This window comes from Panicum virgatum, chromosome 9K (assembly GCF_016808335.1).
Source record: "Panicum virgatum strain AP13 chromosome 9K, P.virgatum_v5, whole genome shotgun sequence".
Classification (NCBI taxonomy): domain Eukaryota; kingdom Viridiplantae; phylum Streptophyta; class Magnoliopsida; order Poales; family Poaceae; genus Panicum; species Panicum virgatum.
In genome coordinates this window covers 23,767,473-23,783,673 of record NC_053144.1, presented here as the reverse complement: position 1 = coordinate 23,783,673, position 16,201 = coordinate 23,767,473, and the positions used below count along the sequence as shown (strand labels likewise).

Here is a 16,201-nt window from a genome sequence, read left to right as displayed (position 1 = left end):
ATATAAATAAGATAGTAAAATTAGCAAAAGAAAACAGCAGGCCAGAAGGCAAAATATGTGAGAAGCAGAGAGCATACAGTAGGATTACAGAAATTTGCATTGTCCAAAACAATCCATTCACCAGATTCAATGGCCCTAATCAAATCTCCGGCAACCCATTCAAATTTAACTGGTTGGTGTGCAGTTCCATTCTGCTGCAAGTTGTCGATGGATTTCAGTGTTTTACACAGATCATCCTTAGTCAATGATATAGGCAAGTCAAACATTTCCAGATCACTCTTTATTTGCTCGACAATTTCAGCAACCAAACTTAATGATGGTAAAGATGTGTTCCCCTTCATTTCAATAAATGCTGATGTACGAACTGAAGAGTACCTTTTTTCAGCCACAAATTCAAACCATTTTGCAAACAAATCCTTCCTTTCCACAACAAGATTCTTCCAGTTTAAATCCATACTCAAGCTGAAATACACATCAACATAATGTTCAACCTGTGATACAACTGCTTTGTAGTGCCTAAAGAAGTTATACTGCTCAAAGCATCCGAGCAATTCTGACACATCAGTTGCAGAAGACAGATTCAACTCATTTAACGTATTTCCAGACAACTGAGCCAGCAAGCGGATTAATGATGTTTTCCCAGATGAATTTTGTCCAATAAGAATGCACAACCAGCCTTGATGGATGCAGTGCATTGCAGCTTCAAGGCTATTAAGGATACCAGGAAATATGTTAAGTTGATTATTTTGCATTTTATATGATTGGAAGTTATTTCTTCTAATTGAGGCATTTCCAACAGTCAAGCAATGTGGATTGACATATAGCATTTTTGATTGGTGAATGCTTGGCTTTTTCTCAAAGACCTCTTCAAAAAGCTCAACAACTTTGTGGCGATCATCTACTGTTCGCATTCGTTGCAGATAAACAGTATTTAGAAAGCAGTCATCCTTCAAAGTATCTGGACAACCTGCTACTATCTCACATGACCTGATAATATCACGAAGATTAAATTCCCAAGGAGAACCTTGTTGGCCATACTTCCTATGTACCATGGTATCCATGTGCAGTCTGTTATTAAAGCGAATAAGATTTCGGAGGAAACTTTCAGATATTAATGGATGGTATCGTGATTTACAAATGAACAAATAATCTTCCTCCGATAACTCATCAACATAAACTTTGGTAAACCGGTTGAGAAAGGACTTGGGAAGACCTTTCCTGCCACCACCTTGCGATGAAGGATTCTGGCATGCAAAGATACGAAAGGACGGTGGGCATTTATAGGTTCGACCAAGCTCAGGTATAAAAACCTCAGCACGGTGGTCTAAAATGGCATTGAGACCCTCTAGGACGGATTGCGGGGCGAGATTGAGCTCATCCAACAGAACCCAACTTCCATTCTTTAAAGCCTGAAGAAGAATACCATCAGACCACGAAAATTCCATTCCATTCCCCCCTTCAGCTGGCAGGTCTGAACCTAAAAGATCCATCATGTCTGTTTGCTCAGATAGATTTATCCGCACAACATCATGGCCTGAAAGTCCAGCTAGTGCAACAATTAAGCTTGTCTTTCCAACTCCAGGACTACCTTCCAGAAGAAGAGGTTTAGGTAATTGCATGCCACGTAAAACTCGCAAAACATTCTTACTGGTGGTGGGCGCCATTATTTCAAAGCCTTGTTGCTTACAAGCAAACTGACCTTTAGGAATATAAAATGGTGAAATGCCGAAATGACCTTCCAAATAATCATGATCTGTATCTGCTTTTCTCATATTGTCACCCCAGCCATAATTGTTTAGATCATTTAGGTGCGAGTCTACAGCCTTCCCCTCAATCTTCTGTAGCTCTTCCAGGAGGAAAGACAAGCAAGTACTTCTCAAATCAGTAGCCTCAGATTTAGAAACATTCACACCTAATGAAAGCCCATCAAGTAAAATAAGAAACAGGCCATGTATCAACGCTTGTTGCGGCCCAAGATTTTGCTCGGTCACATTTATAAATGAAATCCAGGACAGCAGGTCCCGTATAGTGAGTGTTCTTCCGATGTCCAATTGGTTGAACCACTTCCAGAAGTTAACAATGCAATCTCCAAAGCAAAATAGCTCGGCTTTGGTGAACTTCGCAAAAGTAATGTTCTTAAGTTCATCAAGATCAGTAACAGCAGGAACCCACAACTCAGTGAATCGATTTCTCAAAGCAGGAGATAGCTCTTTCTTTCCATAGTCACCACCTGGGTTCATTGTTGCAAGGATGAAGAAGTTTGGATGTGCTGAAATCTTCTCTAGCTCTGAACCACCTTTTTCGGCTAGTGACTACAGCAATAGAAGACATGCATTTAATAAATTGAAGTTTAAAAAATAAAATGAAACTATTCAACAAAATCTTCTGAATAAACATGAATTGCACAGTAATTCGGAACGCCGCAACTAAAATCTGACAAGTTAAGGATTTACCATCAACAGGTCATATTTGCAAGCAATATTCCTTTGCATATTTGAAGTTGTAACTATGTAAAACAAGGATGCATTTCCGCATGCTTTTACTTTTCTAAAGCGCATTTATCTAACTAATTATATATACTACTCCCTCCATTCCTAAATAGATATCACTTTCGGATTCCGTGCAATCAAAATATTAAAAACTAAGCACCGATATAGATAAAAGCATTTATAAATTTTCAAAATAGGCCTATCCTATAATGACTACAGCGCATCAAGAGGGACTTAACACTTACAAGGGAATCTCGAATGGAATGAAACATGGATATATTTATCACCAAACCTACCCCCATATATGATAAGATATTTAATAAGGTCAAGCTAGAAAAACTATAAGTCCAAGATACTTTGGAGAGTGTGGCAGTGACCTATCTCCTAATGGCATCTACTTAGGAATGAAAAGAGCAACTAACTGGAAGTATTTTTTTAGAATTATAACAGATAATTTACCAGGATTAATAAGGGTTTCTACTACTAGGTTGCACTGCATATCACCGCAATGCCAAACTGGCCCAGCACCCCTTAAGTCATGCATCTAAGCCCAATTCTATCAGCTGCGCACGCACACAATTTATGTCTAAACTGAAGGATAAAGTATGTTCCCAAAAGTAGGTAAAGTCCCAAATTTCTATATTTGGAATCAACCACATTTGTACCACCACCTGTAGTTGGATCAATCACGCCCCAAATATTACGGTTCTGCTCCTGTTTATGTGACCTTACTATTCTCGTGTTAATAAATAGTAAAGCATTATTTGATCGTTTTTGTTGGTGTATATTGAGCCCATGTGTATAGAGGCTCATCTAGAGGCCCATGTATAAGAATTATATATACCCACCCTTCTAGGGTTGGAGGAATCATCCATCATTCTCTCCATCATGGTATCATTAGCCTAGGGTTACCTCTCTCTCTCCTCTCTCCCAGCCGCCGCCGCCGCCAGCCATGGCCGGCCGCCGGCCGCCGGCGCCTCCCCTTCCCTCCTCCTCCTCCCCTGCGCCGAGCGCCGCCGCTGCCTGGGGCCGGCCGCCCCGATCCGCCGCCGCCCAGGCGCCGCGGATGCCGCCGCCGCTGCAAGGGCCACGGCCCGATCGGCCGCCGCCCTGAGCGCCGCGGACGCCACTGCCGCAGCAGGGGCCGCGGGCGCCACCCTGGGCGCGGGATCCACCGCCTCCTCTGCCTGGGCCGCCGGCACCGCCTGGCCCAGCTCCGGCCGGCGGTTGCCCTTGCTCTGCTCGAGCCCGCGCCCGACGGCTGCTGGCACGGCTGCCGTGGCTGCGAGCGCAGGGGGAGCCGGTCTTCGGCAGCCACTCCAGGCGCCGCCTTCTCCCCTGCGGGTGCCGCCCCTGCCCCTGCTGCAGCCCGATCCGGCAGGGGCCGTGGGTGCCGGGGGTGACGGCGCCGCGGGGAGCCCTGGGGCCGCCGCCGCGCGGGCCGCCGCGCAGGACGCCCACCGCGCCGTCGTCGCCGCCGGCAAGCTGCCCGCCGCCGACGCCACGTGGCCTGGCCTCGGGATGTCGCCCGCGGATGAGCCGCTCTCCGCTGCCGCCCTCCGTGGGCAGCAGGTCGACGCCGTTCTCGCCGCGGCCCTCCTCGCCGCCAAATCGGAGGCTTCGGCGGCCCAGGAGCCGGTTTGCGTGGCTGCCCTCGCCTAGGAGCGCGAGCGCGCCGCGGCCGATGCCTCCGCTCTCAGGGTCGCCGAGGCGGAGCACTTCCTCCGCGTCTCCACCGGCCAGCTGCCCGTCGACCCCGAGCCCGGCGCCTCTTCCTCCCGCCAGGCCCCGCCCGCTGGATCTGGAGCCCGGTACGACCCGACCGACCTCATGGTCGCCCAGCTCCACCTCCAGGCCGCCGGCGTCCAGAACATCAGGGCCCTGGTCACCGTCCTCCTCGACCCGACGTCCTCCTACGGACGCTGGCGGGACCAGGTCCTGCTCGCCCTCCGCCGCTACGCCCTCGACGACCACGTCCTCCTCGACACGCCGATCGCGGCGCAGGACGTGGGGTGGCTGCGCCTCGACAGCGTCGACATGTCCTGGATCTTCGGGACAATCTCCCTAGATCTTCAGGACCTCGTCAGGACCCACGGAGGCACCGCGCGGCAGGCCTGGATGGCGCTCGAGGGGCAGTTCCTCGGCAACGCCGAGTACCGCGCCCTCCAACTCGACGCCACCTTCCGCACCTTCGTGCAGGGGGGCCTCTCCATTGGCGAGTACTGCCGGCGGATGAAGGGCATGGCCGATGCTCTTCACGACCTCGGGGATCCGGTGTCCGATTGGGTCCTGGTGCTCAATGTCCTGTGGGGCCTGAGCAGCACCTACGACCACCTAAAGAGCTGGATCGCCCGACAGAGGCCCTTCCCCCACCTTCCTGCAGGTCCGAGACGACCTTGCCCCCGAGGAGATCACAAGGGGTCTCGCGCCCGGATCGCCCTCGTCCACCTCCACCGCGCTCGTCGCTGCTCCACCGGCTTCCTCCGCCGCCCCTGCCACCTCTCACCTTGGTTCTGCTCCTGCCGAGCAGACCGGAGGTGGGGGGGTGCCGTGGACGTCGTCGGCGGGGGGGGCGTGGTGGTGGTGGTGGCACTGGTGGCCCTGCTTCTGGGGGTACCGGTACCGGTGGGGGCCGTCGGGGTGCGCCGACTCCGCCGGCTCCGGCTCCGGCTTCTGCCCCTGCCCCTGGAGGTACGCCCTGGCCATCCTTCAGCAACCCATGGTCAGGGCGCATCTCAATGTGGCCGTTCCAGGGTCCGGGAGGGGGCTTCGTCCTCAGCTCCAGCCGACGGCCATGTTCACCGGTGCTGCTCCCCTCTCCGCACCGTACTGGACCCCACCCGCTCAGCCCAGCCAGCAGCCGACCTGGCCTGGGGGGTGGGACCAGGCCGCTCTGGCGCAGTCCTTCAGCACCATGGGACTGATGCCGCCGGTCAGCACCAAGTGGATCGCCGACTCGGGTGCCTCGTTCCACACCACTCCTGATGCCGGTATCCTCTCTTCTGTCCGACCCCCACACCCCTCTTGTCTTTATTTCATAGTTGGTGATGGGTCTTGCCTTCCTGTCACCGCCGTGGGTTCTGCTCCTCGTCTTCCTAATGTTCTTGTTGCTCCGCAAATGGTTCACAACCTTCTTTCCATTCGCCAGTTTACTACTGACAACTCTTGTTCTATTGAATTTGACTCTTCTGGTCTTATTGTGAAGGATTCGGCTTCCCGGCGTCCGCTCCTCAGATGTGACAGCCCGGGGCCCCATTACACTCTTCGGCTTCCTGCTTCCGCTGCCCCGCCTTCGACTTCTTCGTCTACTGCTTTTGTCGTGACGCCTTCTTCCACCACCTGGCACCGCCGGTTTGGTCACAACGGCCGCGACGTTTTGGCTCAGCTCAGCCGTAGTACCGATGTTCCATGTACTAGGGCTCCTGCTGAGCACCTCTGTCATGCGTGCCAGTTATGTCGTCATGTTAGACTTCCGTTTTCTTCTTCTTCGCATGCTGCGCATGCTTTCGATCTTATTCACAGTGACATGTGGACATCTCCTGTACTCAGCATGTCTGGCTATAAATATTATCTGGTCATTGTTGATGATTTTTCTCACTACTCTTGGACTTTTCCTTTGCGCGCCAAGTCTGAGACCTTTCCCCACTCTCCTCCACTTCTTTGCCTGGGTGTCCACTCAGTTCGGCCTCACCGTTAAGGCCGTCCAGTGTGACAACGGGCGGGAGTTCGATAACTCCACCTCCCGTTCTTTCTTCCTCTCTCGGGGTGTTCAGCTGCGTATGTCTTGTCCGTATACCTCTCCTCAGAACGGCAAGGCTGAGCGGATGATTCGTACGACGAACGACGTCGTGCACACCCTTCTGATCCAGGCATCTCTGCCCCCGTGCTTTTGGACTGAGAGCCTCCAAACCGCCACCTACCTTCTCAACCGGCTTCCGTCCACTGCTTCTCCTGCTCCCACTCCACACCACGCTCTATTTGGTACCCCTCGTCGCTACGACCACCTTCGGGTCTTCGGATGTGCGTGTTACCCTAACACCTCAGCCACTGCTTCTCACAAGCTGGCGCCCCGCTCGACTCATTGTGTGTTCCTTGGTTACTCCCCTGACCACAAGGGGTACCGATGGTTTGACCTCACCTCTCGCCGCGTCCAGATCTCCCGACACGTCGTCTTTGACGAGTCGGATTTCCCCTACTCCACCTCCTCCACTCCTTCTCCTGACCCCGAGCTGGAGTCTCTGTTTCTGACTGACCGGTGGTTCAGCCACCGTTACCTGTTTGTCCTTTCCCTACAGGTTTTCCCGGCGCACCGGCACCGCTTCCGGTGATCCCTGCTGCGCCGAGCGCGGCCCCGGTACCCGCGGTCGCGCCACGCGCGGCCCCCGGACCTCCGGTCGTGCCGTGCGCGGACCCGGTGTCTCCCGCTGCGCCACGCGGGGCCCCGGTGCCTTCCCCTACACCTGCGCGGTACGCTCAGCCGGTGCAGGTGTACCGGCGTCGTTCGGCGCCGACACCGGCGCCGCAGCGGTACGCTCAGCCAGTGCAGGTGTACCGGCGTCGGTCGGCGCCGACACCGGCGCCGCCTCCTGCACCGGAGGCTACTGCGACGCCTACACTGGAGCCGTCGCCGCCGCCGCCGCCTCCGGCTCCCTCTCAAGCCGAGCCGGAGGTGTACCACCCGCCAGTCATCCATCGGGATCCTCGGCATATCCATCCCATGGTGACTCGGCGGATGGCGTCTCAGACCGAGGGGAAGCCGCAGGTCTCCCCGGTACCCTCCTTTGTCCGCGACGCCTTGGCGGATCCTCACTCACTGGCGTCGCGCGATGGAAGAGGAGTACGAGGCTCTTCTTGCCAACCAGACGTGGGACCTCGTACCGCGTCCGTCTGGTTGCAATGTGGTGACTGGCAAGTGGATCTGGACGCATAAGCGTCGAGCTGATGGCACACTGGAGCGATACAAGGCTCGCTGGGTTCTCCGGGGGTTCACTCAGCAACCTGGTGTGGACTATGATGAGACCTTCAGTCCAGTCATGAAGCCCGCTACGGTGCGCACGGTCCTCTCGCTTGCGCTCTCGCGCTCTTGGCCTGTGCACCAGCTGGACGTGAAGAATGCGTTTCTTCACGGCACTCTGTCAGAGACTGTCTACTGCTCTCAGCCAGCGGGATTTGTGGACTCGAGTCGTCCGGATATGGTCTGCCGGCCCAACAAGTCTCTCTATGGTCTGAAGCAGGCTCCTCGGGCTTGGTACTCTCGATTCGCTACGTTCTTGCTGACATTGGTGTTCACCGAGGCCAAGTCTGACACGTCTCTTCATCTACCGTCGTGGGGATGAGACTGCATATCTGCTGCTCTACGTCGATGACATTGTGCTCACAGCCTCCAGTCAGCGGTTGCTTCAGAATGTCATCTCCTCTCTGCAGCAGGAGTTTGCTATGAAGGATCTTGGTCAGCTCCACCACTTCTTGGGCGTCACTGTTGAGCCTTGCCCGTCTGGTCTTCTCCTTCACCAGCAGCAGTACGCACTCGATATTCTGGAGCGGGCTGGGATGACTGATTGCATGCCCTGCTCCACTCTTGTCGACACTCAGGCGAAGCTGTCTACTGATCTGGGTGATCCGGTGGCTAATCCTACTGCCTACCGGAGTCTGGCCGGCGCTTTGCAGTACCTCACCTTCACCAGGCCGGACCTCACCTACGCTGTCCAGCAGGTCTGTCTCCATATGCATGATCCCCGGAAGTCACACCTTGCTGCGCTGAAGCGTCTCCTCCGCTACGTCCGTGGCACAGTGGATCTTAGCCTGGTGCTTCACCGCTCGTCCTCTGCTGAGCTGGTGGTCTACACCGACGCTGACTGGGCTGGTTGCCCAGACACTCGTCGCTCCACTTCCGGCTACGCCGTCTTCCTGGGCGGCAACCTGGTCCCCTGGTCGTCCAAGCGGCAGCCGGTTGTCTCCCGCTCCAGTGCTGAGGCGGAGTACCGGGCTGTCACTAACGGCGTGGCGGAGGCGTCCTGGCTACGACAGCTCTTGGCGGAGCTCCACAGCCCGCTCGCCAAGAGCACGCGGACGAAGCATGTGGAGATTGACCTGCACTTCGTGCGCGACAGTCGCCATCGGCGATGTTCGGGTACTCCATGTCCCGACTACCTCCCAGTTTGCTGACATCTTCACCAAGGGGCTGCCCTCCTCGACCTTCTCGGAGTTTCGCTCCAGCCTCAACGTAGCCGGTGGCTAGTTGTGGCTGCGGGGGGTATTAGCCCTTTGTACTCTCTTCTTGTCCAGTCTTGAACACTGTTGCGCCGGTTGTTCAGACTGCGGGAGGGTGTTGGCTTTCTTGTTGTCCAGTCTTGAACACCGTTGTGCCGGTAGTTCAGACTGCGGGGGCGGTGTTAGTGTATATTGAGCCCATGTGTATAGAGGTCCATCTAGAGGCCCATGTATAGGAATCATCCATTATTCTCTCCATCAGTTTTCAAACAGAAGGTAGCTTTTCCTGCACGAGGTTCTAGTCCCAACCAAACCATCTAATCTGCAGTAATATAAGCAGAACAGCAGGTTAAGGATCTCGCCCCAAATTCCCTATGGATGTGCCCTCCAACATTTTCACAGAAGTAAATGTACCCTTATCATAATTCACTATGCATTTATTCTGGCTGATGCAGTCCGGGGTATCTTTGTCTTAATAAAATGAAATTGAGGTGTACTTCTATACAGCAACATGCATGACATTAAGAACAAAGATTATCAACGAGACGCTAATCTGCAAGGTGTAGAATTTAATGCTAATATCAAAAGAAGTTTAAAGGCTTAAGCAGGGAGAACACAACTAAACTATGGCAGTTCTGACATCTATGTAATGCGCCCCCATTTGAGGGTAATCGATACGAGCAGGTTTAGAGCAGGAAATCATAAGGAAACAATATAGCAGCACTCGGCAACAAGATCCAAATATAACCAAACAGGGAACCACCACAGTAAGGGTTTACCCTAGAGCGTACCCAGTGCCGTAGGCTTCCCGCACTGTGCGGGGTCTGGGGAGGGTTTACCCTACTGTTTCACCTCAAAAAATAAACAGACAGGTTAGATTAAGTCTAGTCTTTTCTGGACAAGATACAATACTGGTGTTACTGATGTTTCTAAACTCGGCATTCAAAGATAAGTGGCTAACGAAAAAAGAGCATACCAATTTTCTTTCAGGTTCTAGAACACTGTTCAAGCGTTCAAGCACACTGTCATCAGCTAAAGAAATTTCATCAATAAGGAAAAGATCACCATTCTTCATTGCTTGAACAAGAGGCCCATCCTGCCAAATAAAAATTGCCTGCCACCTCTTTCTAAGATGCATCAGATCCAACTTAATTTGCTCCATAGTGTCAAGTTCTTGAGGTGACACCTCAGGGAACAGATCTTTTTCCTTTCTATATCTGTTAAGTATTTCATTCAGATGACTCATGACACTATCAGCTCCAGATATGTCAGTTTCAAGTGGCTGTAAAATCATAGAAAAATTAGTAAGACCACTTTGAGATATCTATACATAAGCTATGTCATAATGCCCCAAGCCAAAACCAGAGAACATACCATATCCCCTGCAACATAAACAAATATTTTCATCTGTTTGATTTTTGCAACAAGATCTTTGAACTCAAGTGCTATTCTTGACCTATCACGTATAGGACAAAATCCCTGCAGGTAACAGCATATTAGCGCCACGTCTTTAAAGAGCAGAAAGGTAACTAGCAAAACAGAATACACAGACAAAAATTAGAGACAGCAACGAACCCCAATGAAGTCTGATGTTTCAGTATACTGATGGCAGTTCAATATGTGTAACCTCGATCCAAGAACTGCACTTAGGACCTGGCAAACAGTTGTTTTCCCACCACCAGTCTCACCAACAAGGAGGACAGGTTCACGCGATCTGTAGCAACGCTCAATAAGGAAGTATAGCCTCCACATACTTTTTGTCCAAGTGATACTGTAAAACATTTTAGAAATATATTTGTATCAGAACCGAACAAGCACATAGTATCCAAAGGTGCCCAGGAACTCACTTTCCAAAGCATTCTTGTACTCTCAGTCTGATAGCATCAAGAGATAAGTTATCTTCGCGGGTGACTTCCTGCAAAGACAAAGAATCCAGCACTTAGGTTACCTTTTCCCTTTCTGAGCAAATTTAGGTTACCTTTTCCCTTTCTGAGCAAATTTTTCACCAATTTCCATTAATTAATATCACAAAAGTAATAGTTCAAATGATGTGGCATTATTATAGTATCAAGATTCCAAACGTGTTGTGACACACAAGAACCTCTACCCCAAGGTCATCATCTCACCATAGATACTCAGTTAGGTGTGTTCATGAAAATAAAATGATACAGTTAAGGCACTGCACAGGAAACCAGTACAAAATTGTCAAACTGCAGAGCTGAATAGAAGCCATAATTTAAAAAACTACGGAAGCAACTAGCTTCCAATATACTACCACCATTCTATTTTACTCATTCAGGACATGCCAATTGCATCTTTGACAACTGCCTTTTCTAAGCTAGATATAATCATCTGGAAGAATTTTCCATGACAAATCTACTGATATCATTTTCATGTGACAAATCTTATGCATATCATTAGTAATAAAAGTTTGTGAAGTTTGACTGCATGCATCACTGAACAACATATATTTGAGAACAGGGGAAGCATATCTTTCCGTTCAATAAAATTATCATCATGAACCGAACAAGCAAATTATCATCATTTTTGGCTGATAAATTTCATCCTTCATAGGCATAAAACATAACCATTAAATTACTAGGAAGATATCACAGAATGGTGAATATTACCGAGTTATATAGATCAGCTATGTTGAGTTTTACACGTAGGTGACGCTCCAAAGCTTCTTGAACAACAGCTTTCTCACTGTCATCCCTTAACCTCTCTGCCAGAAGTAAATAACCATCTTTTGCAAGATCTTCGTATGACTTCCCTTCAAATGTTCTGTACCGATTGGCCCAGCGAAATAGATCTCTAGGCGTAATGAAACCATGTTTGCCAGCAAACACTCTACTGTTTTGTCTATGTGTTTGCAAATCCTTCATAACTTCAACCATTTTTTTGGCGTAACTGGGAGCAATTCTACACCGCTGCTCCAAGATTGTGACTAGCTCATCTTCTGGTATTTCATCAACATGCAATTCGATGAAACGATTGCGGAATGCACGAGACAGCATTTTACGCCCTCCATAGAGCATAGGTGGATTTTGTGTAGCAAAAAGCATAAAATTAGGATGCGCAGGTATTGTCTCTTGGAGCTCTGGCACAAAGAGCTCCCTGTTGTCATCTAACAGCCGATTTAAAGCTTCCAGGACATCAGATGGTGCAAGATTTAGCTCATCCAACACAATCCAGTGCCCCTCACGCACAGCCTTCACCAAAGCACCCTCTTGGAACTGAAGCTTCCCTTGACGGTCAGTGACATAAGTACCCAGATATTCTTGAAGATCCGTATGCTCATGGTTGTTGATTCGGACAAATTCATGGCCAGTTTTTGCAGCAAGATACCTCACAAGGCTAGTTTTGCCACTTGATGTTGGCCCTTGTAGAAGAACAGGATACCTTTTAATATAAACAGCTCGGGCAAGGTTGACTATGTGCTCAGTGACACTGTTGGTTAAAACATAGCTCCGTAAAAATTCCTCCGATTCACAACTATCTATCTGCACTGGCTTTTCAATGAAGTAGTCGGCAAAAGAAATGCTAGGTGGCATTTTCCCATCTAACAATAGTGAAAGTAGTAAGGTCTTAATGATTTTTGCACTAGGGGCATCCAACATTGTAAGAAAGAACATGCAGAAGCCATCATAAAGGGCTTTCCTGAAACCAAATCTTTTCTCGGCACTTTTTATGTAACCTAGCGCACGAGAGAGAGATCTCAGACTGAATTGAGGCTTCTGATTAGCTCCATCCTGCAGTCTCTCCTCAGATTCCTTTTTTGCCGCTTTATAAAACCGAACAATACCATCTGTGATTCCATTCGCAGCATTCAGGCCATCCAGATATTTATTGATAAAAAGACGTAGATCATCATCATCCATAAGATCATCAACAAAGTACTCTGTAAAGCGGCTCCTAAAAGTGTATGGTAGGTCTCTTTTTCCAGCGTCAGTTGCTGGATTCATGCAGGCAAACATCCGGAAGCAAGGATGACGTTCAACATAATCAATATCACCCCTTTCAGCCAGGCAAAGTGTCCCCTTCTCTCCATCCAGCACAGCACCAATTCTTTGAAGTGTCTCTGGAGGTGCAAGGTTGACCTCATCGAGCAAAATCCAATTGCCATTCCTTAAAGCTGAAACAAAAGCACCCTCCACAAACTGAAATGACATGCCAGTTGAAGATCCGATTTGTCGGCAAGCCACATTCAACCTGGAAGAAAAGGTGTCCCAATCAGAAACGACCTGAGCTGGCAAAGCCCTTTTTCTCTTTGAACCACTTGAAGGTTTAGAAATCCCTTCAATTAGCTTCTGGGCCTTCTCAACACATTTTGCCAAAGTGTGCAATAGTTTTTTCCAATTCTTTTCCATTACACACACATCACAATGGCGTAGAATAGCTTCATTATCCTGAATAAGTGAACGATTTGGTCAATAAATATCAAGAGACAAGGGATTTTTTCTGTATTAATTTGTGTAGCTAAGATTAGACTAATCAGATAAATGAGTTCACCTAACACTGAAACCCAATTTTTATTACACTTCATTCTCAAGCCCATGCCAACTTTTTATCAATATTAGAGCAGATAGGCCAACCCAATAAGTTACTTCCAGATAAACGGTAATATAGGCCAAGGAAGATAAAAGCAATAGCAGCACCTTTGCAGGAAAACTTCGACAAAATAGATCCTTGAACTCTATGTAAAGAGGAAAGCATATTGACCGAGCATCTGTCGGCTTGAATCCCCCAAGGAGATCAGAAATATCACTTTGCTGGCTTAAGTTCTGAAATATAAAGAAAAACATCAGCTCAATATAAATATAAATGGTGAAAATTGTGAGGCGAATACAAAAATGATTTGCATATTTGTCGCTGCTTATCCTGGACTTTCAGTGTTTGCCACTCTGATTATGACAAACGTATAAAATTGTGGCACTTGCATCTGAAGAACGATATATTTCTAGTGCCAACGGATAAGAATCAATTTTTCAAGGCAAGTATGTAACTGTTCGAATAGAAGATTATGTTAATGATCAACCATACCACCACAGTCAGGGGTCGTTTAAGCCAGGCAGCAAGATTCTGAACAATAGTAGTCTTCCCGGTACCAGTTTCACCAACAAGAAGGACAGGCTCATTGAACTTTATTGAACATGCAACCCTCTCAAGAACTTCTAATGCACGCCGAATATCAGCGAAAGGCCCCTTCTGGATCAATGCCTACACATTCGAAACCAAGAGTTACCAAACAAATGAAAGCCTAACAAAGATGTATGTATTAAGTAAAGCATGATTATTTACTGGTTTGTCGCTGCACTGCAATATAACTCTACCAACTTGCAGTTCAGTACGTCGAGCCTGTAAATTCGAAGTCATTGACCATATGAAAATTGAATACGACATTTTTTTGAAGAACAAATGAATAAAAACATGCCTGGATAATAGGCTTGTCAGTGCGTTGTAGAGTTTCTCCTTGGTAAGGAACACCTAATATTCTAGCAATTTCTCCTGCTACATGGAACCTTTTCTCCGGAGACGATAAGAAGCCAGCAAAAATATCAACAGCCTGGATTAAAAAGAAAAAGAAAGGAAGGTGCATGAGATGCCAGGAAAACCGTGTGTTATTACATGTTTGTTCGCTAAAATTGTAATAGCATCATGAAGCTACTCACAAACCATTGTTCCACAAAGACAATAGTAAGAGAACTCACGTAAATTCTCCCATGTTTCAGAACACTGTATATTAATATAGGTTTTTTAACATTTACAGGCAGATTTTGAATGGCAGTGACAGCAACGCATACTTCAAATCTGAGTATTCATATACAAAATTATTAAAACAGCTCCTTGGGTGTTGGCAATACTCCCTCTGTTTTTATTTGCATGTCATATTAGGTTTGTCTTCAGGCAAACTTAGCAAACTTTGACCAAACTTATAGAAAGAAATAATAATATTTACACTACCAAATTTGTTCCATTGAATCCACCATGAAGTATATGTTGACAGTGCATATGTTGGATAGTATAGTTGTTGCTATATTTTTCTATAGACTTGGTCAAAGTTAATTAAGTTCGACTTAAGACAAACATAATACGACATGTAAATAAAAACAGAGGGAGTAGTGCCATGAAATTCAAATTTAGTTGCAACAATAACAGTGGTCTTCATGATGTGTACAAAGTACTCCGTAAACCCAGCCTTGAAAATGAAGAGCTATAACAATGGATCACTTCCCTAAATGCTCTATTTTAAAAGCAGAATAACACCATTTTTGTGGAAGCAGGCTTTCAACTATTCGCATCATAAATGTGCTATTTGTATGCACCATTTTAGAGCATGATCATATCATAACATATTATGGCGAGATACTTTGATATGGAGTGGTTTCCAATGTGTAAAGTCCGGAACAGAGCTGGACAGCAATGACTTGTGGTAGAACGGCACTGACGAAGGAGAGTGTTGGAGGTAGAAGGGGAGTAAGAAGAGAGGGGCATCGAGATGGCTTAGTAGATTGGATCCGTAGGGTCAATGGCTGCAGCATACTCTCCCTCTCGTAGAGGCTATGAGCAGCTATTACACAGAAACTACAAAGAGATAAATGGCTACTTCTGAAATAGGGCCCCTAATAAATTAACAATATCTCTAAGAAAATTACAGGATAACCATTCAACTAATTACATCCATGCTAACAAGCCATATGTATGCCTAATAGTAAACAGCAGCTACTAGTGTTTTTTTATTAATGTAATATACTGTAACCGATATAGCGGTTAAGTCCAATAGGTACTCCATTGTAAGGAATAGAAAACAACATACCTCATGATAAATTAATTTGAAACAACTGGATGCAAATCCCAGTCCCTCAAAATTGAGATCTACCCCTAATATTCTCTTGCACCATTTGAGCATATCCCTACAATGTAAGATAATTAAGTATATATTATCATAGATTCTAGGCAATATGATGTGAGAATGATATATGCACCTTAAAGAAAATCTGTGCAGAACACCATCAGATAAACCTCCAGCTATGTTGGGTCCACCAAACTGATGAGATCCCAGAGAGTTAACCTTTTCAAAGGTATCTACATCGCAGACAATGGGTTAATTACACAACTACACAGCAGAAAAACTATACAAGTTTATACCTACCAATGAGCTTGGAGGAAATGGGCTCCAAGCTTGGGTAGCACCCTTTAATTATATTAACCATGTCACTCCGATTAGGTTCTCCCACCATCACTTTTCTCCACAACGCACTAAACGCGAGTCTCCCTGTCAGATATAAGGGACAAATAAAGCATATGAATACATGCCACTATTTTGCACCTTAAAACAAGGGAAATTGCAAGAATAACAAATTATATAGCTGTTTATGTGGGATTAAAACTTGAATGGCCTGCTCTTATCATGATTGTACTTATGCAATTTTTTGGTGCACAGTTACAAGCATATAAATATTGTATTTTTGTAGCACGCAATACAGAAAGACTACAACATC

General features: G+C 47.6%; 1 protein-coding gene across 2 annotated transcripts in view; it reads right to left on the bottom strand.

The window, feature by feature from the left end:
* The window catches only part of LOC120650876 (midasin-like), a 45,609-nt gene that overhangs the window by 23,539 nt on the left and 5,869 nt on the right, over positions 1-16,201 (bottom strand). For both annotated transcript variants that reach the window (XM_039928171.1, XM_039928172.1), the window contains exons 9-21: positions 15,853-15,975; positions 15,686-15,785; positions 15,517-15,613; positions 14,134-14,265; positions 14,001-14,057; positions 13,743-13,919; positions 13,358-13,483; positions 11,330-13,108; positions 10,547-10,614; positions 10,275-10,470; positions 10,074-10,178; positions 9,676-9,981; positions 78-2,312 (exon numbers count right to left, since the gene is read on the bottom strand). In XM_039928171.1, the coding sequence (XP_039784105.1) occupies positions 78-2,312; positions 9,676-9,981; positions 10,074-10,178; positions 10,275-10,470; positions 10,547-10,614; positions 11,330-13,108; positions 13,358-13,483; positions 13,743-13,919; positions 14,001-14,057; positions 14,134-14,265; positions 15,517-15,613; positions 15,686-15,785; positions 15,853-15,975 (5,501 nt within the window). The remainder of the gene's footprint in view (positions 1-77; positions 2,313-9,675; positions 9,982-10,073; positions 10,179-10,274; positions 10,471-10,546; positions 10,615-11,329; positions 13,109-13,357; positions 13,484-13,742; positions 13,920-14,000; positions 14,058-14,133; positions 14,266-15,516; positions 15,614-15,685; positions 15,786-15,852; positions 15,976-16,201) is intronic.